Source organism: Spermophilus citellus (assembly GCF_964194105.1).
Source record: "Spermophilus citellus genome assembly, chromosome: 18".
Classification (NCBI taxonomy): Eukaryota; Metazoa; Chordata; class Mammalia; order Rodentia; family Sciuridae; genus Spermophilus; species Spermophilus citellus.
This window is the reverse complement of record NC_138200.1, coordinates 68,625,935-68,649,997: the sequence shown is the minus strand read 5'-3', so window position 1 is coordinate 68,649,997 and position 24,063 is coordinate 68,625,935. Positions and strand designations below refer to the sequence as shown.

At 60.3% G+C, this 24,063-nt stretch overlaps 1 protein-coding gene across 4 annotated transcripts in view; it reads right to left on the bottom strand.

Moving 5' to 3' along the window:
* Positions 1-24,063, bottom strand: part of ACSF3 (acyl-CoA synthetase family member 3) — a 35,705-nt gene continuing 11,642 nt past the window's right edge. For 3 of the 4 annotated variants that reach the window (XM_081273391.1, XM_081273392.1, XM_081273394.1), the window contains exons 6-10: positions 20,305-20,417; positions 10,138-10,264; positions 3,792-3,926; positions 3,358-3,469; positions 1-1,384 (exon numbers count right to left, since the gene is read on the bottom strand). In XM_081273391.1, coding sequence (XP_081129517.1) covers positions 1,267-1,384; positions 3,358-3,469; positions 3,792-3,926; positions 10,138-10,264; positions 20,305-20,417 — 605 coding nt within the window. In that variant the 3' untranslated portion in view covers positions 1-1,266. Of the gene's footprint in view, positions 1,385-3,357; positions 3,470-3,791; positions 3,927-10,137; positions 10,265-15,968; positions 16,697-20,304; positions 20,418-24,063 lie in introns of those variants that run through there. The other variant, XM_081273393.1, reaches the window with a different exon arrangement.

Genomic DNA, 24,063 nt, shown 5'->3' with positions numbered 1-24,063 from the left:
GGCAAGTGCTCTGCCACCGAGCCCAGCCCAGCCCGAGCCGCTTCCTGTGACCATGTAAACTCCAGCCTGCTCCCGTCGCCTGCTCCCGGTGCTACTCCATGGCAGCAGGCTGCCTGCCGGCGGCCAGGGTGAGCAGGGACACTGACCCTCTGCCAGCAGCCCCAGGTTGGGAGACCAGGTGTGCTGGGTGTGAGCACCTCTAGCTGGTGGGCGCTGTGCCGCTGCGGGCGCTCAGTCGTGCTGTCCTAGCAGGGGGGTCTGCGTCTCAGCGCAGGGGTGACCACGTGCTCCCTTGGGGCCTGTGCAGGGGCCCGAGCGAGGCCAGGGCAGGGGAGAGCCTCGTGGCTGAGGGGCTGGTGGGCACGGCCGCTGTGTGTGGCACGTTCTGTGGACACAGCACGGACTGCAGGGGCGCTTCCGGGGACCTGAGCCTCCTCATTAGACACAGTGAATTCGGTGACTGAGGAGGACCCCGCACCCTTAGACCACCTCCCCAGCAGAAGGCATTTCCTCAGCTACTAAGACGGTCCACACAGGCCTCTGGGGGACATTCCCCTGGGAGGGCAGGCCGCTCCCGAGGGGCAGCAGAGCATGGGGTCCAGGCCACGGGGAGCGGGAGGCCATGGGGAGCGGGGGCTGATGGCCCCCAGCGGAAGCCAGTGTGGTGGGTGTGAGCAGGGCCTGCGCCAGGAGCTCCTAGGGCTCAGAGCTGCCCACGGGGACGGGCACGCGGAACGGTGGGGCTGGGAAGGAGAAGGCCAAGGAGGAGACAGCGGGGGCCAGGGAGGCTGAGCTGGCCAAGCAGGAGCAGCGTCATCGGAATGGCCGCTTGTGGCCTCAGGAATGAATTTTCCTCCTGGCACACTGCAGGCCCCACGTTGGCAGGAGTTGCGGGGTAGGAGTGCCTCGGCTGACGGCTGAGACGGGCTGTCCCAGAGCTGCGCGAGGCTGCCCGGGGCCCAGGGCACGCAGGCTCCACCCGGAGGGACTGGGCGGCTGGGTGGCTCTGGGGAGGCGCTGGGTGCAGGTGGTGACACAGCTCGGGCGGGTGTTCATCTCACGTCACCTCTTCTCTTAGGGCACCTCAGGACCCTCCTGGGACCTGCCCTGGAGAGGGCCAGCAGCCCGGGGGGGGGTGGTGGGGGGGCGGGCTAGGACCGCGAGGCTGCACCTTGTGGGGCAAGGACACAGAGGACTGGGGAGCCTGGGGTGGCCGTAGGCGTGGGCCACCTCTTGTCCTCTAGCTCCCACCGCTGCCTCCTCTGCTCATGAGGGGTAGAACTGCCCGACCAGGTCCTTCTTGTTGACCTTGCCCATCTGGTTCCGTGGGATTTCCTCCACCAGCAGGAGCTCCGAGGGGATGGCGTAGGGGGCCAGCATGCCTCTGCAGGACAAGTGCAGCTGAGGCCACTGCACGGCCCCACCTGGGGCACAGGACATCCCCATGGCTGGGACTCAGGGGCCCAGACAAGCACCCAGCAACATGGACCCAACCTGGGGCCCCAGCCTGGTCAGGGCCTGTGACCATACCCCACCTCTTCCCCAGGAGCTTGGGGGTGGCTGAACACAGGACGGGGCCAGTGTCCAACTGTCACACCACAAAGACCACGGCATATTCACGGCTTCCCGGACAAGGCCACACCCTGGGGATGGGCCTGTCCAGAGCAACCACAGTGAGAGGCGGAGGTGCCTACTGAGGGCCCGCCTGGGAGGTGGGAAGAGCTGCCCCTGGGGGGCCTGTTCCCCCGCACAGCTGTGCCACAAGGAGGTCTGAGAGCAGCCTGAGGGGGCAGTGGGCAGAGGGGGCTGCCGGCTCTGCAGGCCATGTGGAGACCTGAGCAGACACCAGGAAGCCTGGCAAGCTGGGTGGGACATGCAGACCTTCAAGACCAGGGGACCCTTGAGGCCAGGAGACCTGAGGCCAACGGAGCACTAGGACAGCAGACCACTGAGACCAGGAGGCCACTGAGACCAGGAGACCAGGAGACCACTGAGGCCCGCAGACCCTGAGGCCCAACCATGTGGCCCACCTTGTCACTGAAGTGTGCTGTCTACATTCAACAGTGTTTGGGTGAGTCATGTTCGCGGTTTTCTCTGTGCCCATAAGTGACCTGTCCAGGCAGCCCTTCCACATCCCCATGGTGCTGGGCCAGGACCCTAGCGGCAGGCAGACCTGTGAGTCATGAGGGGGACTCGTCCCCAGGCTGGCCTGCCCCCCGCAGCCCCTCCAGCTCCAGGGGATGGCTCCTGGTCATCAGGGGACAGGGTCTGCAGTACCAGTAGTTCTGGACCCCCACAGGGCTCTGCGCGGCTGCACCTGGCAGTGTGCCCGGGCCTCTGCACCAGTTCCCTGTCTCGGGGTCTCCTCACAGGCACCGTTGTGAGCCCAAGGGCCAACAGGGGCCCTGCGGGTGCTGGGCAGGAGCTGACCAGAACCAGAGACAAGCGCTCAGAAGCCAGAGGCTGGTGAGCCCTCCACGGGCGCTCCTGCAGCTCTCAGCGCGGGGCATCGCTGCTCATCAAAGCCGAAGCCACCCGCCTGCGTTCCCACGTGCTGCCCTCGGGGATGCCAACTGCCCCGACGCAGCACAGGCTCCCGCTGCTGGAGACGTGTTCTGGACGAGCCGGAGCCACCTCAGCCGGAGGAGGAGGGGACGGGCTGGGCAGAGCGCGAGAGTGGGAGGCCCTGGTCTGGGAGGGCTGGGACACAGCTGGGCCACAGCTGCAGCCCAGTCTGCTGGCCCCTTGAGGCTCCGCCCCGAAAGGTCCCAGAGGGTCCCCATCATCCTGCCTGGCCTTGAAGGACAGACAGCTCAGCCTAGTCTGGGTGGGACCACCAGGCCCGGGTGGTCCCTGGGGTGCCTGAACCCACTGGGGCCAACGCGGGAGGAGAGCGGCCTGTGGGGAGCATGGGGAGGGCCCAGGGGAGGCTCTGCTGCAGGACAGCAAGGGGCCAGCATGGCACGAGCAGCTGGGGCCACCCTGGGGACGGGAAGGGGAAGGGGTGGGGGCTCAGGACATGGGGCCTGGCTCCGCAGGTCTAGAAGGGGAGGGCCTGCTGCCGATCTGAGACTGACCCTGGAGCAGGGACGGCCCAGGGCCCAGGACGTGCCCCTCTGCCCCATCCTGTCAGGGCAGGGGTGTCTTCTCTCCAGGTCTGCACTCAGAGACAGCACCGCCCACAGGCCTCACTGCTGGCCTGGCTGCTCCTCTTGTCCACCTCTAAAAGGGACAATGCCAAGACCAGGGCCATCTCCTCATTGCCCAGGAGGGTCCACCCTGTCATTACACATCCCAGGACAGTCCACTCTGCCCCTCTCAGTCCCCAGGACACTCCATCCTGGGCCCCTGCCCTACCTGGCCCACTCCTTGAGGTCCCTGAGGGGCAATGAGTGTCCTTCTCGAAGAGTCACCACAGCTGTGACCCGCTGGCCCCATGTCACATCTGGAATCCCAATCACGGCCACATCTAGAACAGAAGGTCAGGCTGGGACACCTGGGAAGTCCCCAGTGGGGCCTCGCAGAGAAGGTGGACAGCAGCCCAGCCACGTCCAGGCTCTGGAAAGCCCTACTGGCTCCCCTCGGGTGTGAGGACGGTGCCCCGTGGTGTCTCCGGGGTCTGCCTCCCCATACTGTCCTGCAGACCGGGTGTGCACCTCGTCACCTGGAAGCCAAACTGGGGTTCGGTGGGCAGTAGCTCAGGCCCGGCCCCAGCCTGGTCCTGGTGAAGGTGCAGGAAGGACCCCCGCCACGAGCAGGGAAAGGTCCCCGAGCAGCTGGCAAGTGCTCACCTGCGATGCTGGGGTGGGCCAGCAGGTGCCGCTCCACCTCCAGGGCGCTGACTTTGTAGCCTCCGGTCTTGATGATGTCCACTGAGGTCCGGCCTCGGATCCAGTACTTGCCATCCTTGAACACAGCAGTGTCCCCTGAAAAGGTGGGCTCTGTGACATCCCCAGGGCAACCTGGGTGCGCCTAGTCCCCAGGAGAAAACCCTGGGGCGCCTGTGGTCACCTTGGCCACCAGCCCCTGGCACCCATCACTCACATCTCTCCACTGTCCTGCCCTGTGCCTGGGGGACCGCGGACACGGCCTCCACAGGGTCAAGCCAGTGCCCACAACATGCCCGGAGCCAGTGGGATCAGGCCTGTGACATCCTGCGCTGCAGGCTGCACGTGGGCCTGTCCCTGCCACTGCCATCAGTGGTGACTGGCCACTGTTAGTGAGGGGCCTTTCTGCACACGGCAGCACACCAGCTGGGCAGCTGACCCTGAGCAGGAGGCGTGAGGGACAGCCCTGACACTGACCCAGCCTTGTGTAGACAGACGAGAGCTGTGGAGCCGTCAGAACCTGGCTAACCCGCGTCGCCCTTCTGGCCTGTTGTGGGCCCCTGAGGACATCCCCGCCTGGTGCTGGGTGTGAACAGGCACATCCCAGACCTCCTGCAGGGTCACTGCCATGCTTCCCTGACGAGAGGGGTCCTCCTGCCCTCGCCCCTGACCTCTGCCACCTGAAACAGCCAGCTACTCACTTGTTCCTCCCCAGGATCCCATGACCACTGAGATCTGGATGCTCAACCACAGGGGCAGCGGGGCCGGGTGCAGGGCCAGTGGAAGGCTGCGCCCTGCCCAGGCGGCTTCCTGGGTGGGGGACGCTGCGTGTCTGCAGATGCATGTTGCCCCCAGTCTGCACAGGCTCCCCTCCCCGGGGGCCATGAATGTCTCACAGCATGTCACTGCTGACCCCTGGTACCATCCACCTCCTGCCAAGTTTGTGACCTGCAGCTTGGGGTGTGCTCCCATCTACCAAGCAAGATGGACGGGTGCCAGAGGGGCTCCAGGCTTGTTCATGGAGGAGGTGGGCCTGGAGGCCTCCAGTGCGGTGGCTCTGCACTGAGGGAGAAATAGGAGCTGTGGGTGGCCTCCCGCTTGTCCCGGGACAGCCTGCCTGTGGGCACTGGCCAGCAGGAAAGGACGCAGGGTGGGCTGAGGGGATGGTGGACACACCCTGTCTTGGCTTGTTCCTGTCCCCAGCTCCACTGTAGCCTGGCTCCAGCCATGTCCCCAGGACCAGGCGGCCTCCCTGGTGACTGAACCCAAGGGTGCTCTGCCACCAGGCCACACCCCGCCCCTTTTCTTTTTTGGGGGGGTTACTGGGGATTCAACCCAGGGGCAATCTACCACTGAGCTACATCTCCAGCCCTTCTTATTTTTTCTGAGACGAGGCCGTGTTCAGTTGTTGAGGATGGCCTTGAATTTGCGATGCTCCTGCCTCAGCCTCTAGTCACTGGGATCCCAAGCATGGCCACTTGCTGGTCGATGGCTTTCCTAAGCACACCACTGCCCCAGTGCTGGCTCTCCTGCCCCAGGGCTGCATCCTCAGGCTGCTCACTGTCCAAGGGAGGTGCTGCCTGGCACTGGGGTCCCTGCAGGTAGGTTTCTGACCCGGCTCCCCTGGGCCTCTAGTCACCCAGATGCCAGTGTGGGGGACTGCGCGGGGGAGCCATTGTCCTGCCCTGGACTCGGCCTCCCCAGATGTTCCTGCCTGCCCCCGAGGCCCCACCTACACCCTCCCCGTGAGGTCCTGACTCTCCTGGTGTCCTCTGTTGGGACAGCCTGGCCCCAGCTGAGCCCTTGGGATAAAGAGAGTCTGGCACACACAGGCTCCCGAGAGCCCCCACACTCCACTCACCCAGGCTGTGAGGGGCTCTGGGCGGCACCTGCTATTGGTGGGCACACGCCTTCCCTCTGCCCTCTGGGGGTGCCCCACACTGCCAGCGCCTGAGATTCCGCCTCTCACTTCTGAGACCAGGCACGCGGAGGTTTGGGGATGGGCAGGTGGATATCCCCAGGGAGGAAATGCCTTGGAATCAGGGAGGGGAGGCCCTGTGTGGGGAAGGACCAGGACAGCACTCGCACACAGAGGGACAGAGGGGGCGGCAGCACAGGACAGGGATGAGGGCGGGCGCAGGTGACGTAATAAAGGAATTGGGGACGCTCAGGACTCAGCTCTGCCCTCAGGAGCAAGGGCCGCCTGGTCCACGGCTCGGGCCATGAGGGGGAGCACCTTGTCGGAGACAGTGGGAGGAAGGAGTCAGGCATCAGCCTCGAAGCCTCCGAAGACCCCAGAATTCAGAAGCTGAGGGAGAAGGCCGCCTGATGGCAGGGCTGAGCCTGTGGGTTTTCCTGGACCTGCCCTGCAGCGCAGGCCAGGAGCCAGAGGAGGGCCATGCGGGCCAGATGCAGCCTGGCATTCATGCAGCCTGGACACTGCGGTGCTACCGAGCAGGGCCCTGGGACGCGCACTGTGCGACGCGTGGCCAGGCCAGGCCAGGAGTGGGGCGGCAGCTCTGCCTGGAGCTGGGGAGCAGCAGGAAGCCCAGTGACTGGGTTGGACCCTCTATTGACCTCTCAGGCACCTGCGAGGTCCTCTGCCCTGCCCTGGGTCATGCTGGCCTTCTGCAGACCTGTCCCCAGTGTGTGCGCCCTGAGGTCACAGGGTCACAGCTTCCCATGGCTGGCAAGACACTATGTGTCAACCTGCCCCGTGCCTCTAGCTGCCCAAGCACGTGCCTGGCCTCCACTGACCCCGGCTGCAGACTCAGCTATACTCTGCGGCTGGTGACCTGCCCTGGTGACCATGCAGGGCAAGCAAGTGCTGGACTCTAACCACGGCTCAGGCTGGCAACCCTCTGCGACCCTTGCCCACACGGCTGCAGCCTCAGGTGACAGCTGGACTTCCCAGTTCTGCTGAATGGCCAGGTCACTGTGGGGTCAGATGTGGAGCTGGGGCCTGGCCTGGGGTCTCCTGAGTAGGGCTCAGGCTTTCTGGAGCAATTCCTTGCCTGTGGGCAGGGGCAGGGTCTCAGAAGAGGTGGCTGCTGGGCTCTTTCCAGGCCACCTGCCCTCGGCTTCCCAGTGCTGAGGTGTCCGCACCGAGTGCAGCAAAGGTACGCATGCAAGGGTCAGGGGCTTGGGGATGGGGTGGCCTGCAGTGACAGGTAGCACACATCTCTGCCGTGCTCAGAGGGTGCTTGGGCTGGAGGTGTGGCCTGAACCTGTGCTGGTGCCCATACCTGGGCCCTCTGCTCTCGCGTGATAGCTCTGTGGGGTGGCGCGCCCCCCTGGAAGGGCGCAGCAGCTGCTTACATAGCCAGACAGGTGCAGGACCAGGCTTCCTGTTGCCCACTGAAGAAACCCCATGTCCTCTGGGCCAGCAGGCCGGGGGCTCCACCTGGGTTCATGCTGCCCACAGAGGTCACGCTCCTTTCTGCCCAGCACACGTGGAGCCTTGGCCCAGATGCCCGTTCCTGCGGCCCTGGCTGGGTCTCGGGAAGCCTGGGGCCACCGTCTGTCTGCAGGGACTCCCCTGTGGTCTCCTCCCAGCCTGAGCTTCTCCAGGGGAACTTCCCAAGCAGAGCCCCCACCTGGTGACGGGACAGGTGCCAAGCAGAACCTCACTCCCAGCCCAGGTCTTGGTGGGCCCAATGGTGCTGGCCATGACCTCCACAGGTCTGCACTCACCATGGCTCCGGGCAAGAGCACAGGGTGAAGGTCCACAGCACAGCTGCAGACTGACACAGGCCAGGGCAGCAGTGGCCTAGCAGCCAGCCACACGCTGCAGGGTGAAAATGCAGGGGGACCTGCACGTGGTGCCCACAAGCCTCCATGTGCCGCCACTCAGCTCGGTGCTGGAGGTCAGGGCTGCTCTCTGCAAGAGCAGACGCCTCCATCCTCTCCCTGAGCAAGGCCCTGCCCCACCACCTCTCACGCACCCCTGTAACTATGCTGGGACCTGGACACTCACTGTCCACTCCCTACCCTGGCTGGCTACACCCAGGAGCAGGATTCATGGTTTTAAGATCCCACCCACCCTGCTGCAGCGATACTGGCAGGGACCCTCTCTCCTGAGCCCAGGTCACTCTTGAATGAGCCCCAGAATGAGCTGCCATTTGCCCACGGCACCAGCCAGGCAGAAGCCTCTACAGGCTCCCAGCTCCTGGGCTCACCCTGCCTGGGCGACAGGTAAGCGTCGGGTCCTCTGAACAGCCTGGGGGGCGGTGAGTCTGGAGAAGCTTGGGGACTTGTTCCAGGGACCCTTCTGTTCCTGACTGCACAGACGTGGAGACCGCGGGGGCTGTGGGGAGCTCCTTGCTCATTCCCAGGGCAGAGACGTCCTGGCGGGCCCACGGAGGCCACCGAGGAGCTGGCAGACTGGGCCCTTGCCAAGCACCGGGACAGCAGGAGGGGCTGGCCAGGGGAAGGGTCAAGTCTAACCTACCCTGATTTCCACTCGGTATCAGCTCCCTGCAGGAGCGCAGCTGCAGCTGACTGAGGCTCGTTATGCAGGCTGCATCACTAATGGCCTGTGACAAAGGCTGCACCCCCGGCCTCACCCCCAAGACCAGGCCCCGCGCTGCCTCGCTGTCTGCGGCTCCCCAAGTGAAGCCCGCTGAGTGTGAGGTCACCTTCCCCACAGACACCGCTCCAACGGCCAACCTGCGCTGCTCCTCTCACGCCGCCAGGGCACTGGGCCTCCTCTCAGCCGGACGCCCTGTGCATGTCACCCAGAGGTGACACAGGTGTCCCGGCCTTGGCAAAACCTACACTGTTGGGTTCCTATGCTTTTAAGTGGGGGGAAAAGAACAAACCAACAGCTTTTGTCTTCATCTTAAAATCAAGGGAATGAAACCGAAAGAGGTGAGCATGAGCCAGCCAGGGCCTGTGCGGGGCTGCATGGGCTCGGGCCCTGGGGACGTGGGCGGTTCAGAAGCAGAGTTCCCTGCGGCCACTGAGGGACGATCAGGGCAGGCTGGTGTCCACCAGAAAGCTTGCTCAGTGGGAGGCTCCGAGGGGCCCGCGGGGCACATAACAAGCTAACCACAGCTGGCGACTCCCGACCTCTGACGCCCGGCAAGGCGGTCCCTGTGGAGACTGTCCAGGGGCAGCAGCCTGTTCTGGGGCTCCTGAAAGGCTCACCCTCACATCTGCAGCACCCGCACACCCGCCCACAGCACGCCCAGCCCTGTCCTTGCCCATCTGTGGGGCTCTCTGTGGCCTGAGTCACTGGGAGAGGACGGGAAGGTGATGAGAGGTGAATGGCCAGAGCCAGTGCCTGGCCCCAAGGGCCCCAGGTGCTGGGGGGGGGCAGGGGCAGCTCCTGGGTGTCCCTGCTCCTCAGCAGGGAGGACCCTCGTCTGAAATTTCACCCGGGGTTGTCTCAACTGCACTTGGACCTCCAGGTGGCTGAGTCCTCGTCTTCTGTGGCCCAGTGACTCGGGCCCCCAGGGTGCTAGATCCTGCGGCCTCCTGACCATGCGGGTCTGGTGGGCTGAGAAGCTCTGCTTCCAGGGTCTTTGGGGCCACCAGGCTGAGGGCTATGCTCGTGAGCCACGGGCCTCCTCCCTACCTCTCTCCTCTCAGATGCACAAGACCTGCCCTGCCTGACCCGCTAGCCCCCAAGAGCCAGGAATAAGCCCCTCTGTCACAGAGGCCAGCAAACTGCAATGTGGGAAAACAGCTTTTTGGAAAAATGTTGCCTTAAGAATTACAAAATGAACACGTTCATACTAAAGGCAGGCGAAGAAGAAGACTACCCAGCGCCCACTGAAGGCAGGGGCTCCTCCTGTGTGTATCTTCCTGCCAAAGCCTCACTGCCACCAGGGCACACCCATTCCTGCTGTGTCCTGCAGGACTCTGGATCCCAGGCCAGGCCCGCTTCTCACAGAGGAGGCAGGATGGAGGTGGGCGGCTGCTCGCGCTGGGTGGTGTCTCAGGAGAAAGGACGCCACACTGGCCCACACCCTGAGCTGCAGGGCAGGCCACTGGGCAGAGGGACTTGATGGGGGGCAACAGGGCAGAACCACATAGAGCACCATAGTGGCCCTGACCCGAGGTGGAGGACTCACAGGCAAGGCTGTGGCTGGACAGGGGCCGCAGGACCACTTGGAAGGAGCGTGTGGGGCTAGGCCGCTGGGCGTGCACACGCGTGTGCCCGAGGACAGAGGGCGTTGTGTGGCGGGCTCTGTCTCCTGAGGGACGTCAGCCTGAGGACCCTCTTGTGGGAGCTGGGGGAAGCTGGGTACTCAGGCACAGGACAGCAGCCCACCGGGTGGCCCCAGCCCTGCAGAGCTGGCCCTACCTGTCTTAAACCAGCCGTCCGAGGTGAACGCACTTCTTGTCTCTTCTGGTTTGTCCCAGTATTCTCGGAACACAGAGGGTCCCCTGACCAGCAGCTCCCCTTCCTTCTCTTCAAACCCCGGGGACACCTGCAGAAGGTGGGAGGGCGGGCAGGTCAGACTGGGCACACTCCCTTCGGAGAGGGTCTCCCCTGCTGTGGGCCTCCCATCCCGGCCCAGGTGCTTTTTGGAATGAGACACGTTGTTGGAAAGCACAGCCCTCTGCGGAGAGAGCTGCGTCCCGCCAGGGCCAACCGCCTGCCCTGCCCTTGCCCGGCCCGGGACCACCTCATTAGTCCCCAGGCAGCGTGCAGCTCTCCAGATCTGGAGACGGGATTGGCCCAGGCTCAGCACTCAGGGCCCCAGCTGGACAGGAGCTGCCTGTCCACTTCTAAAGGCTGTGCCAAATCCCACCCCAGGGCACGTCTCAAACTAAACTCCTGTCCAGGGCTGCTTGAGTGGCTCAGGGGTGCAGCATTCTGGAGCTGGGAGCTATGCTTTTAAGTCAAACTGCAAACGCTATTTAAACTTGCTGATTTCCCTCTGCTGGCCTGGATGTGTTCCATTGCTGTGGACAGACTGGCACCGGGTGGTACACCTGAGACAGGTGCACACAAAGCTGACCCCAGAGAAGGCAGGCTGGGACTTGCAGATTTTAGCCAATAAGAACACTATTTTTATAGGTGCAAACGAGACCCAGCATCTCATAACATAAGGTCCAGAATGTCCAGGAGTCAGCACACAAAGGACCAGGAAGCATCAGCAAGTGGGACGACGGAGGCGGCACAGAGGTGGGAACTGCCTGGCAAAGACTGTACAGCACACGGGATGAGAATGCTCCACAAATGAAGGGCAACACTCTGGAAATGGATCAAACAGCCAGAACGTCTCAGCAAGGACATGAAGATGTAAAGCAGGAGTAGGGCCATGGATGGCTCAACACAGAATAGACCCCCAGGAGGGGACCGGGAACTGAAGGGCGCAGTGGAGAGGGCAGCATGACCACAGCAGCAGTCCTTTGGGTAGTACCCAGCGGACAGCTCTCACTCCTGGAAAAATGGCAGAAGAGAGCTGGGGAGGAAAGAGAAAGAGGTTGGGTGAAATCTGGGTAAAAATCCCCAAGTCTGGTGAGAACATAAATCTGTGGATTCAAGAACCTTAGAGGATCCCAGGTAGGATAAGTACACGTCTGCACATATCTAACCCAATTATCAACGACTCAAACTAAAGACAAAGAATCTTGATGGCAGTCAGAAAAAGACAATGCTTTACTTAAAGAAGACCAAGGTTCAATGACTACTGACTTCTCTTCAGAAACAGTGAGGCAGGAAGAAGTGGAATGACTTTTTTGTGGGTGGGTGTGGTCCTTGGATTAACCCCGGGGCACTCTACCTCTGAGCCCCATGGTCAGCTATGTTTTATTTTCACACAGAGCCTCAAGGTTGCCTGGCTGGTCTTGAATGGACCCTCTTGCCTTGACCTCCCAATCACTGGGATCACACCACGCCTGGTGAAGCTATAGTTTTAAAGCTCTAAAAGAAAATAATTATGAACCCAGAAATCCAAATCCAGGAATATGGACAGAGAGAGATAAGAGTGTGTTGCAGGCAGACCTGGTCTCCAGTAACGCCGAAGACTGTACTCAGACAGGGAACGCAGCAGCAGGAGACTTGGGGCATCAGGGATAAAGCACAAGCAACAGAAACTGAACATCTGGGTGCACCAACAGGACTCACCCTTGCCTCTCGAGCTCTCTGCACTTCTGAAGCTGAAAGCACAGTTGTAACACTTTCCAGCACAGTCATGCCTGAAGCTGCCACAGACAAGTGTGGGGTGCTGTGGCCTGCGTGTGGCAAGGCTCTACAGTTTTCTGGAAGCATGATGGTGTTGATTCCAAGGAGGCTGTGGGAAATGAGCAACTACACTCTTATCCCCGAAGCCCAGAAATGAAAAACCCAGGGCAAAACAGTAAACAGGATAAAGTGGCAGGCTTGAATTCAAGCCCATCAGAAATCACACTAAACGTAAATGGTCTAAACACACCAGTTAAGTGACAGAGCTTGTCAGGCTGGACTGAAGAAATACCTTGACCAATCACATGCTGTCTATGAGAAATTTACTTCAAATACAATCATGGTGGGATAGAATCATACATACCATGCAAACACAAAACAGAAACTAAAATGGCTATATTAACACGGACAAAATAAATTCAATAGCCAAGGACATTTCTAGCAGCACCACCTGTTGGTGAAAGGGCCAACTTGCTAGGAAGACCTACTGACTGCAAATGTGTGTGTATCAAACAAGACTTTCAAAACACATGGGCAAAGATAGACAGTTACAGCTAGAGACTCCAAAACTCTTCACTTTAGTCATAGAACAAGCAATGAGGAAACCCAAGAAGTGCAGAGCAGAGCTGTGCCAGCCACCACCTTTCCAACGTGAGCAGCGCACTCCAACCAGGCCCAGCAGAACACACTTCCTCACTCACACCAGATCTGCCGCCAAGAGAAAGCACACTCTGGGCCACGGAAAACACCTCAACAAATTTAAACATAACAAAATCATACCATGTATGCATTCTGACTGCAATGAAATTAAACTAGAAAATCAATACTGGATAACAGAAAAATCACCAAGCATTCAGAAAAAACACAGGACACTCTAAGTAATCCATGGCCAAAAAAAGAAAGTCTTAAGGAAAATTTAAAAATATTTTGAATTGAATGAAAATGAAAATACACCCTATTGAAATCTAAGGGATGCAGCTAAAGCAGTGGTTGGGGGAAAACTCATAGAATCAAATGCATCTATTAGTACAGAGGAAAGGTCTCAAATCACCAGAAGAAGCTAGAAAAAGAGAAAAACAAGCCAAAATCAAATTGAAGAAGTGATCCAAGGTAAGAACAGAAATGGGTAAAATTGAAAAGAGAAGAACAATAGGAGGGGGAAAAATTCAGTGAACCCAAAAGTAGTTCTCTGGGAAAAACATCAAAGCAATGAAAATAAACTTCCACAGAAATAAGAACAGAAGACTCAGAGCATCAGCAAGTGGAGGGAGAGGAGCGCTGGACACACACAGTCAACAATGGGTGAACGCCGGTTCCTCAAGCCCACTCCCAGACGCAGTCAGGACACAAGAGATGACAGAACGGGCTAGGACCACACTCTACGTAACAACTCATAGCTAGAGCCTCATAAAAGAGAGCTCCAGGCCGAGGGGTTGCCCTGTGGACTCTACCAAACCTGCAGAAGAGCACCACCATCCCACACAAGGCCCTGCAGAGGCAGAAGAGGAGGGATGCTCCCCGCAGTGTGAGGCCAGGTGCAGAGAGCACAAGACCAGGGAAACACAGGCCCATGTCCCACGAAGGCCAAGGCCTCAGCAAAGGTCAGCACGGGGCGCCACGCTGGGCTGCGCATGCGACGGTGGCCCTGAGCACAATGGAGCTGAGAACTACCCAGGGCCAAGTCAGGGCTACGGTGCTGCAGCCTGGGTGCGGCCCAGGCATGCGGAGGAGCTGTGGAAATGGCCCTGCACGGTTCCTGAGACCAGGACAGCCAACGGTGCATGCTGTCTGCACCACCCTCTCATCTCTACTTCAGAGCCTCCCGCTGAAGGACAACACTGTCCCCAGGGAAGTGACGGCCTTCTGTGGGACAAGGCATGCAGCAGAAGACAGAGACCTGGTGCACAGGCCCCCACTGACATGCACACTGTGTTTTGGCTTATAACCAAAAAGTTTAAGAAGCAAAGACAAAACTAAACAGGAAAAAGTCTTACAGAATTAGGATATAAAGAAAGTATTTCTATGCAGCCATACAATGTTGTGTCTTAAGCTAAGGGTCCATACAAATGGGTCAGACAGCTAAAAAGAATTTCAAAGTAAAAATGTCACAGTAAACTAAAGTTAGCTTATTGTGGAGGAAAGCTGTGTTTTCCAAACCCACTGCAGCCTACGTGTGCAGTGGGGTGACTTCCACTCCTGCAGGCTCCATCCGTGGTAAGTGCGTTCTTAAACCTTTTCTACCACCCTTTTGCTGTACCTTTTCTATATTAGATAGGCTCAGATACACGACTGCCCACAGCTGTCAGCACAGTGACACGCTGTTCCAGGCTGTGACCTAGGGCAGCCCAGGTGTGTGGCAGGCTTCCCCTCCCTCCAGGATTTCATACCACAACAAAACGGCTCGATGATACCTTGTCGGAGGGACCATCATTAAGGACACACACCCACTATAACAAAAGTGGTACACCTGGGCACACAGGCTGGTTCCACATCAGTGTGACCCCTGGTACCAACAGCCCGATGGAGAAGAGCCAACTGAGTGTCTTCAACATCCCTGTGTGATCAACAAGCCCAGCACGTCATACACAGAAGGAAACCTACTAGAAGGCCTGTAGCTGGCATCACACTTGACGAAGATCAGGAACTAGATGAGGATGTCCACTTCACTACTCTTGTTGGGCTTGGTGCTGGAGGTCAGTCATGGCAACAAGGCAGAAGAGACAATTGCGAGGCTGCACGGGGCAAGGCAAGTACGACTGCACCCGGGGTGCCCCAGGTTACTCACCAACACTCCTGAGGCTGACCAGAGGACCGCCAAGTTACCAGAGGAAGACAGACTGGCTGCACAGGCACAGACAACTACTAGCAACAACTAGAAACGGAGAGACTCCCCTCTTACAAAAGTTGAAAAAGAAGAAAAGCAGGAAAAAACAAAAGAAGAAACATTCATTTATGTGTAAATCTAACAAAACACATACAGCATCTCTTAGCTGAAAACACCACAAGAGGGCAGAGCTGACCATGTTCAGGGACTGGCACCCTCAACGTAGTCATTATTTCCTAAATGACCCTCAAAAATGGTCATTATTTCCTAAATGACCCACGGAAATAATGTAATTCCAATCAAGACACTTCAAGGACATGCAGATACAAACAGATATTATACAGATAATTCCAAAATTGACATGTGCAGTCAAAACAACTTTGAAAAAAATAAAGTTATTATATGGAATCGCTATAATTTTAGGTCTTACTATAAAGCCACAGTAGTCAAAACAGTGTGGTGTTAGCAAAGGAACAGAAACATAGATCAATAAAGGAAATCACAAATCCACACACAGAATCATTCAAATATGCCCTTGATTTTTGATAAAGTTGGAAAGATGGCTCAATGAAAGGGTATCTTTTCAATAAATTATAGCTGAACAACTGGATAACCACACATGAAAAAATAAACTCCACTTAAACTTTTGTTATGCAAAAATCCATTCAAAATGTATCACAGATATTTCACGTTTGGGTCTGGACCATCCCCAATGCTCACATATTGGAGACTCGGTCCCCAGTGTAGACTATCCAGAGATGGGTCTTTGGGGTGATTGGATTATGGATTAGCATCGGCATGTCAGTTGGGGGCCTGTTATCATGTTGAGGTATGTCTGTTCAATACCTAATTTGTTTAAAGTATTTATCATGAAGGGATATTAAGTTTGTCAAATGCAATTATATATATATTAAAAAAAAAAAAGCCCAGAATGGCCAAATGTACACGGACAGAAAGGAGACGATGTCCGTTTGGGGCCAAGGCTGAGGGGAGAGGGCGTGAGGGTGGGCTTGGGAATGACTACAGGTGGTCACAGAGCTTCTGGGAGGTGGAATGGAGCACCCAGTGGTGGTCTGCGCACAACTGTGAGTCCACTGAAGCCAGTGGATTGCGCGGTGTGCGCAGGGGCAGTGTTTGGTGTGTGATTGTAGCTCCATAAAGAGCTTTTCTAAAAAACAGAAAAGACCCAGGGCAGTAATAATCTATATGCTTTGGTGTTCTGCAGGGCAAGGAGGGGTACCCTGAGCTCCTGGAAGAAATGGCCAGGGCTAGGGACCCCAGAACACCCAGAGTTTCCCCCACATCCCTTTAAAGGACATGTGGGGACACGGGCCCTGTGCAGGGGGCAGCGAGGCACCAAGAAGCTAACCTCTGCAGACACTCAGCCAGCCAGGTGGCCTGTGACTCACGTCCTGATGGACGGTTCCCCACCCAGGGCCAGGCCATCTCCCGCCCAGCCCTTTATAGAGGGGGCGAGGCCTCACACCCATGAGAAGGGTACACTGCTCAGCAATGACCTGCCTGTGTGGGATGCCCTGCCTGGTCCCACCTCAGCACCGTGGGCCGGGGGCAGCAGTTGGTGGTGCACCAGTAATAGATGGCAGTGATGGGGCACAGGAGGGAAGCGGGGGCCTGTGAGGGGCAGGGCCACAACAGAGCAGCCTGCTGGCCAGAGGGGCAGCCTGCACTCGGGAGAGAGGAGGAGACCAGTGTCTCTAAGGGGGATGTGAGAAGGCGTCCTGCGGCTGCAGCTACCACCCAGCCCTCCACATCCCCAGCAAGAGAAGCTGGCTCCGCACAAAGGCCCAGGGCCAGGGTGGCAGCACAGGCAGCTGTGTGGCCACTCGTCTGCTGGTGGGCCCCCGTTGTCTCTGGCTGGTGTCTGGCTCTCAGTAAGTGAGCAATCTGAAAAAATAAAAAGTGAACGACTAAAGAGACGCTGCCTGGTGCCTGCAGGGCTCACAGTGGGTGTCATCTGGGGGCCAGCAAAGGGGGAGGAGGGAGCCACGGGGGTCAGCCCCTCCCCTGCAGAGGGGTGCCCCATACCCAGGTGGGAGAGGGCAGGTGCCAGTTACTCCAGCACCTGACTGCCCTCCAGAGCTGCACAACTCGGGACCCTGTGGTCACAGTGGCAGACACTCGAAGCCCTGCGACGGGGACATGTGGCCCAAGCTGCTGGCCACCAGCCACGGCCAGGGCCACCACAGCTCCAGGATGAGAGCAGACACAGGCAGCTGTGGGAACCTGGAGTGCTGTGAGCCTCCGTGCTGGTCCCCGTGCTGGCCCCCGAGGGACCCAAGAGCCCACTCCTCTCACTTCAGACCCCGTGGCGTGCAGCCAGCCACGCTCCAGAGATGAGGGACTTGGTGTGTGGTTGGCACCTACACCCGATGCCCACTGCCCAACTGCCCACGGCCCAAGCCCACTTCCTGAGTGCTCATTGCCCAAGTGCCGGCTGCCCAAGTGTCCACTGCCTGATGTCCACTGCCGAGCACTGTTGCAATCAACAGGCACTTGCAGAATCTGTGAGGGGCCTTGATTTGAAACCGGCGGGGACTCTGGAGCCCCGAGTGCTGGGTGCTCTAGGCACCAGGAGGTCTGAACGGCGGGCAGAGCTGCAGCTCTCCACGAGGGCTGCTCCCGGGCACCACAGGCCGTGCTGCTCCTTCCTGGTGGGCTCCACACAGAGCCCCAGTAGGCTTCGACCCTCTGGGCATCAGCACCATGTGAGGCTGCTCCTCGGCGTGGCCCGGGGCCATGTCCTGTCTCCACCATGGCCACTGCTGGCACAGGTGGGTGGCATGTGTGGGTCAGGTCAAGAGCAGAGGGCAGAGGTCATCAGGGCCTGGCGTCCTAGGAAGGGCCCTGGGGCCTGAGCACAAAGACCACACAGCCCACTCTTGCCATGACCACTCATAAAGGCAGAGTGACCTTTAAAGGGCGGGGTAGGCGGTGCATGCCCCACAGGCCAGCGCCCTGGGCAGGCCCACTGTTGTCCACCGTCCCGTCTGTGGACCTGGCAGATGCAGGCCACCTGTTTGTGACTGCTGTCTGCCTGCAACGGCTCCTCAGGCCTCTCCTCCCTGCCATGTGCGTGAAGGCCGGGTGCAGTGGGCGCTGCCCATCATGGAGGAGTGAGGATAAGCCCTGACAGTAAATCTGTTCTCGGAGACTCAGCTCCCAAGCAACAGCATTCGGGTCTCAAGTCGGGTGAAAACACACACTCGGCTCAAGACCAGAGAACACGCGTGTCCTGTGCACACACATGGAAGAAGCCCAAGCCCTGTACTCGACCCCAGGCCAGGCTCCCCATGACAGCACAGAAGGCAGAGGCCGGCGGCCCACCTGGGAGGCGAGGAGGACGCGCAGCCTGCATAGGCCTGGCTGAGGCAGGCAGCGGGACACACCCTGCGAGGCTTTTGCACTGAAAAGCACAGCACCCTCCTGCCATTCGGGGGCTGTGACCACCTGCCCAGAGCCGGGAGGCAGGCTCCAGAGCCGTCCTGAAGACAGCCAGAGGCAGCTGATTCCAGCGGGACCAGCCTCAGGGAAGGGAGGCCACGGGGAAGGGAGGCCACAGGGGAGCCCACAGGGAGGGAAGTCCCAGGGAAGGGAGGCCACAAGCCACACAGCTCACCAGGCAAAGCACACAAGTCCTGCCAGTGCCGATCCAGCTCCACAGTTGAGCGGGGGAGCCCTGGCCTGGGTGTGGTGAGTGGGGCTGGGTAAGGCGGCTGAGCGAGAGGGCAGGCCTGCCTTCCCATGGGACCCGGCAGAGAGGCCCTCAGCCTGGGCGGTGCCCCCCCCACCCTGTCCTGCCTGAGGCACGCGCTGCACAGCCATGGAGGAACCCCAGAGCAGCTTGGGCCCGTGTCTGGAGGTGTCTCCTGCAGGGAAGGAGGAAGCAGCCGTCTGGCAGGGCTCCCCAGCCTCCGGCAGAGGTGGCCCTGACCTAGAATGTTCTAGAAGATGCTGCCTCTGGATTGCGGCCTGTCCCTCAGTGTCTGCTCAGCTCCCTCGCCATCGAGCGCCCCCTGTCCCCTCGCAGGCACCTCGCAGGCCTGTCTGTGGCCGTGTGACCTCTGGCTGTCCAGCATCCTGGGGGCAGGGCTGTGCTCCTTTCTGCCTGCAGCACCTCAGGGAAGGCCGCAGGCAGAGCCGGCAGAGCCAGGCCTGGGAGCTGCTGGGGAGCGGCTGCTATCACGGTCCACAGCAGCTGAAATCCAATTTACGTCAGAAATGCTCCTTGCCCTTGCCCCACCCCTTTCTTTGGCAATGTTTCTGCCACTTCCTGCACAATAGGTGTCCCTGAGGCTGAGCCCAGCACTGAGGACACCTGGGAGGCCAGACGGTGCAGGCTGTGTCTGATGCAGGCACCTACCTCACCAGGACTGCCCTGCTGGGACATTCCTAAGAGATGTGCCCTGAGCCAGTGTCCAAGCCCAGCCCCTTGCTGCAGGGGGCGGGACCAGCCAAGCAAGGTGGCCTGAGACCTGGGTGTGAGCAGGTGCCGGGAGGCGGGCTCTGGGGAGTTTACCCACTAGACCCAGGCGTGGCCAACATCCCTGGCTCAGCACAGCCGAGGCCCAGCAGAGGGCAGTCGGGCTCCAACCCGAGGCCAGAAGGTGAAAGGCAGGCGGCCCAGAGCAGTGGAAACCGGCGGGTTTCAGGACTGGGTAGACCATGGAGCCAGGAGCCCCTGAGAGGCCAGGAGGGAGGACACAGAGGACAGAGCTCAGCGAGGCCCACAGGCAGCCCCAGGCAGGCGAGAGGCACTGCTGGCTCCAGTCTTCCTGATGCGCAGCTCACACTTGGGCCACCAGCTCTCACCCACTTGCGGGACAGTGTACCGGTGACCGTCCCCAGCAAGCTCGGAAACCAAGGTGTGGCCAAGCCCACCAAGGACGGGCTGCCACGCTGAGGCCACGCCCACACGCACCTCCCTGGCTGCCTCTGCAGGCGAGCAGTCACGCAGAGCCGAGGCTGCCAGCCCCGGGCACTGTGACAGGAATCCTGCTCAGGCGACAGGTCAGTGTGCGCCACACCCAGCCGGCCACCAGCCTGGAATTCCAAGTCCTGGGGATCCCAGCTTTCTTGACCCGAGGTAACCCTTGCTGACATGAGATGACGGCCTTCCCGGGCGGCCCCTGCCAACTGCAGAGTGAACCGGAAACTGAGCCACCCTCATTTGGCAGCAAGGGCACCCGAGGCTGCGGGGCTCTGGGACAGTGACAGCACCCTCCAGCTGCACCTTTCTGATGGCCCTGTGCCGTCCTGGTGCCGTCCTGGGCTGCTTAGCAGGCCATGGGGAGCCCTTGGGCCCCAGAGAGCCTCAGGGGAGCAGGGTCCACTGCCTGTGTCCTGGAGGTGGCCAGAGGACAGCTGTGGGTAAGGCCCACCGGCACTGGCCAGTGAGCTCAGTGACACCAACCAGTGCCTCCGTCATGAGGGCACACCCCCAAGGGAACGTCTCCGCGTGCTGTGGGTGCCAGTGGGGCAGCCTCCGGCCCTACCTTTGTCCCGCTCTCATCTCCCTCCGCGTGGACGGCGTAGGGGCAGCCCTCCTTCTGCGGGCCCTCAGAGACGATGCGCACTTCCACTCCTGGCAGCGGGGTCCCCACAGAACCTGCAGAGGGAGAAACAGGCAGGAGGAGGCAGGAGGCAGAAGGTCCTGGAAGAGGGGACACCCACTTGCTGGGGTGCCAGCGGGGCTCTGTGAGCACACGGCCGGGAGCCAGTGCTGGGGGGTGTGGCGCGCCTGAGACTCGAGGGGCGACCTCACAAGGCTCCAGCAGGGTTGTCCAAGTGGCCTCACGGCTGCTGTGGCAAACTCCGTATACCTCCGTCTACCTGCCCAGCCAGGGAGTGCTGGCCCCTGAGCTAGATGCACGAGCATCCTGACGAGGGCCAGGGAGGGACCAGGGACCGGCGACAGCAGGACCAGGGGGAGGCGGGCTTGCTGAGGCAGGAGGGCAGGTGCTGCCCTGGCTTGAGGGGAGGCGGGCTTGCTTGGTACTGCCTGCGCTGAAGCCAGGTGGTGCCTGTCGAGGGGCGGCGAGTCCCGCTGCAGAGATGCTTCCCGGAGGCCCCACCCAGCACAGGAGGGCGCTCCAAAAGCACCTCTGCTGCCAGCTGAGCCTAGCAGGTCAGCAAAGGCCGGCCTTAGAGACACCTGCCCCACTCGTGCCAGAGCTGGCACATGGTGGGGGGAGTGGAGCAGGGGACAGCAGTGGCACCAACACAGGCGTGAAGCCACTGTCCAGACTCGCCACTCCGAGTGCACTGAGTGGCTCCAGGGCCTTTATCTTCACAGCCAGAATCGTGGGGTGTGCCATGGGACAAAGAGCCCCAGGATGGCCACTCAAGGGCCCCCAGCCCCCAGATCCCGACTCCTGGCAGGTCTGTCCACACTGCCCTTGTTTTGGGTGAAGCAAGGGATCCCTCCCAGGTCCAGGCGCAACCCTGCTGCAGAGAGAGGGCCAGGAGGTGCCAGGAGGGCTGAGGCCTCCAGGTTAACTCCGGCCGCTTCCCTGGCGTCACCGGTGACAAGACCAAGGGCTGCATGAGCGCCAGCCCGCTGGGGGCACTGCTGCAGCCTCCTCTGCTGCGCGCCAGGTCCCTGTTCCTTGGTGACTGCAGCCTCCGCCATGCAGTGGGGAAATCCACAGAGGGTGCCGTGCACCACCGCAGGGTGGACCCAGCTGCTGGGGCAGGCTGGGTGGGTATGGGAAGGCAGCCAGCCCAGCTCTGAGGTCCAGCCCCTCAGCTGACCCACCATGCCAGAGACGGTCAGATTGTCAGATGGACCTGCCCAGGCAGGAGTTCCATGGCCTCAGCAGGTCAAAGCCATTGAGACGGGGGCAAAGGACAGGTAGCTGATTACCAAAAGGAACTGGGTAGGTGGCACTTCCCCACCAACCAGCTGCCAACACGGCCTGGAGAGGGCAGAATCGCACTTCCCAACACGAGCACTCACCCCTGCTCGGTTCTTTTCTGCCTTTGGTCACAGAGGCACAAGAAAAGGAACCTAACGTCATCTGTAAGGGGCAAAGCAACCCTCCTCCTGGAGTAACAGCTCTGGGGCCCCTCCTCTCCAGAGGAGATTCTCTGTTCATTTCTTTTCCTTTCTTTCTTTTAAAAAGATTTTTTAAGTACCTGTTTTATTTACGTATTTCGTGTGGTGCTGAGTCAAACCCAGTGCATCGCACATACCAGGCAAGTGCTCCACACAGCGGCACCCCAGCCCTGTTCTGTTTCTTAAATAAAATTTACTTTCTATTCTTGTCCCACCATTTCTCAGGTGCTCTTCAACCTGGGGGGACAAGGACCCGATGCTAATATCACCATCGTCTACCAGGCATGAGCTCAGGGCCCTGGGTGGGATCACCCACAGGACTACCCGCCCTCCCTCACACACAGGCCACTCTGATCTCTTGTCCTCCTTTTTATGGTGCTGGGACTGACCCCCCAGGGTGCTGCACATGGAGCTGTATCCCAGCCCTCTTTATTTTGAGACAGGGTCTTGCTAAGTCGCTCAGGCTGGCCTCAGACTTGCCATCGTGCTGCCTCAGCCTCTCGGGCTCCTGATATAACGGCATGAGCCACCAGCCGGCTTGGCTCTCCGTCCCCTGAGCACCTGTCCTAGCAGTGGTGCAGCACCTGGGCCCCGAGCCCTCTTACCAGCTCTGTCTCCTGGAACGTGACCTGGGCTCCAGCCCACCAGGCCAGAAGCTGCCTTCTCAGGCTCTGGGAGCCAGTGGGAACCTGTGGGTTGACCAGAACCTGGCCACAGTGCTGCCCGCAGGGAGGAACAGGTGAGCTGCCCACACAGGCCTGACTATTGGCAGTGGCTGAGCTCTGGGAGGTGTCTGTCACCTGCAAGAAGCAGGGGCAGTGACAGACCCATGGGAGCCTGTGACAGCAGCCACCGCACCAGCTGCCCATCACCACACTCTGGACGACAGAGGTGGCACCACCACTGTCCCAGTCCCAGTCCCTGCCCTGCAGGACAGCCGTCCGCTCTGCCCAAGCCCCTCCATCAGCCTTCACCTCATCCTGGGGTCCAGGCACGTGCTGCCTTGGCGTGCCTAGTCCCACCAGAGGGGACACAGGCGACAAGGGCTGGAGCCCTGTCAAGGCAGGACGCTATGCTGGTCAAGGCCTCTCCCCTCAAAGCAGCCCAATGAGGCGGAAGCTGGAGCTGGACACAGGACATGGGTCCTGCAGCCAGTCCTCTCACTTGGGGCTGCCCTCCATGCCCTGACAGGCTCCAGGGAGCTTGAGTGAATTCTGGTGGTGGTGTGGGCCCAGCCCACTGCAGAAATAATGCGCTGAGGCTCCACAGACAGGAGAGCAGCAGCCCAGGAAGCAGGTGGCGGGGCCGGGCAGCAGGAATACAGGTCTGGGTCTTGGCTGGGATACACCCTTTGGTCCCAAGGTCAGAGTCCCACGGCAGAGGAAAGCCCTCCCACCACACCTCCCCACGACTGCCAGGAGATGCTCCAGATGTGGCGTAGCTGCTGCACCGCTCCCAGCCAGGAGCAGCAGGTGCACTCTGGGCGAGCGGCTGTCGTGGGGCGAGACAAGGCTGTGTCCAGGTGCTCAGGACCCGGGGTTCCTGCACTCCAGCTTCTTCCCAGGCAGCCCCGAGTCTCAACATCTCTGGACCCTTCCCCATCTCTGGATCTCTTTCCTGTCAGCATGAGCCCAGGCACCCTCCTCACCCCACCACTGGAAGTCCCCCTGGCTCCTGGCTCTTGTCCTGCACCTTAACACCCCTTTCTGTGGCCATCCCTCCAAGGCCTTTGCTTGCCCCCTCCCCTCCTGCTGCAGCCGCAGCTCCTCTGTCATCTCTGTCCCCTCACTAAGGCAGGGGAGGCCCCTGTCCTACTCCTGTGCTTCAGGGTGGCCCTGTCTGCCCAAAGGCATGGGTCCACGTCCACTTGCACCACTAGGCAGGTCCCCAGCCTCAGTGCCCTTGAGTATGCACAGGGTGGCACCACCACCACCCCAGGGGTGCGTGAGGACAGCCCTCCACAGAGCACCTGCTTCCAGGAGAAGAGGGGCCCAAGCCGGGGCTCTAGCCTGTAGTCAGGCTGGGAGGACATGGCACCCGAGTTCCGGAGCCGGGACGGCAGGGACTGGCACTCTTGTGGGCCATCACACACCAGGGAGTGAGGGCCAGGGAGCCTGGGGCCGTGGGCCTGGTCTCCAGCTCCGTCCCACTCCTGCAGACAGGGCAAGGCTGGTGCAGACACACGGGCCTTGCCACA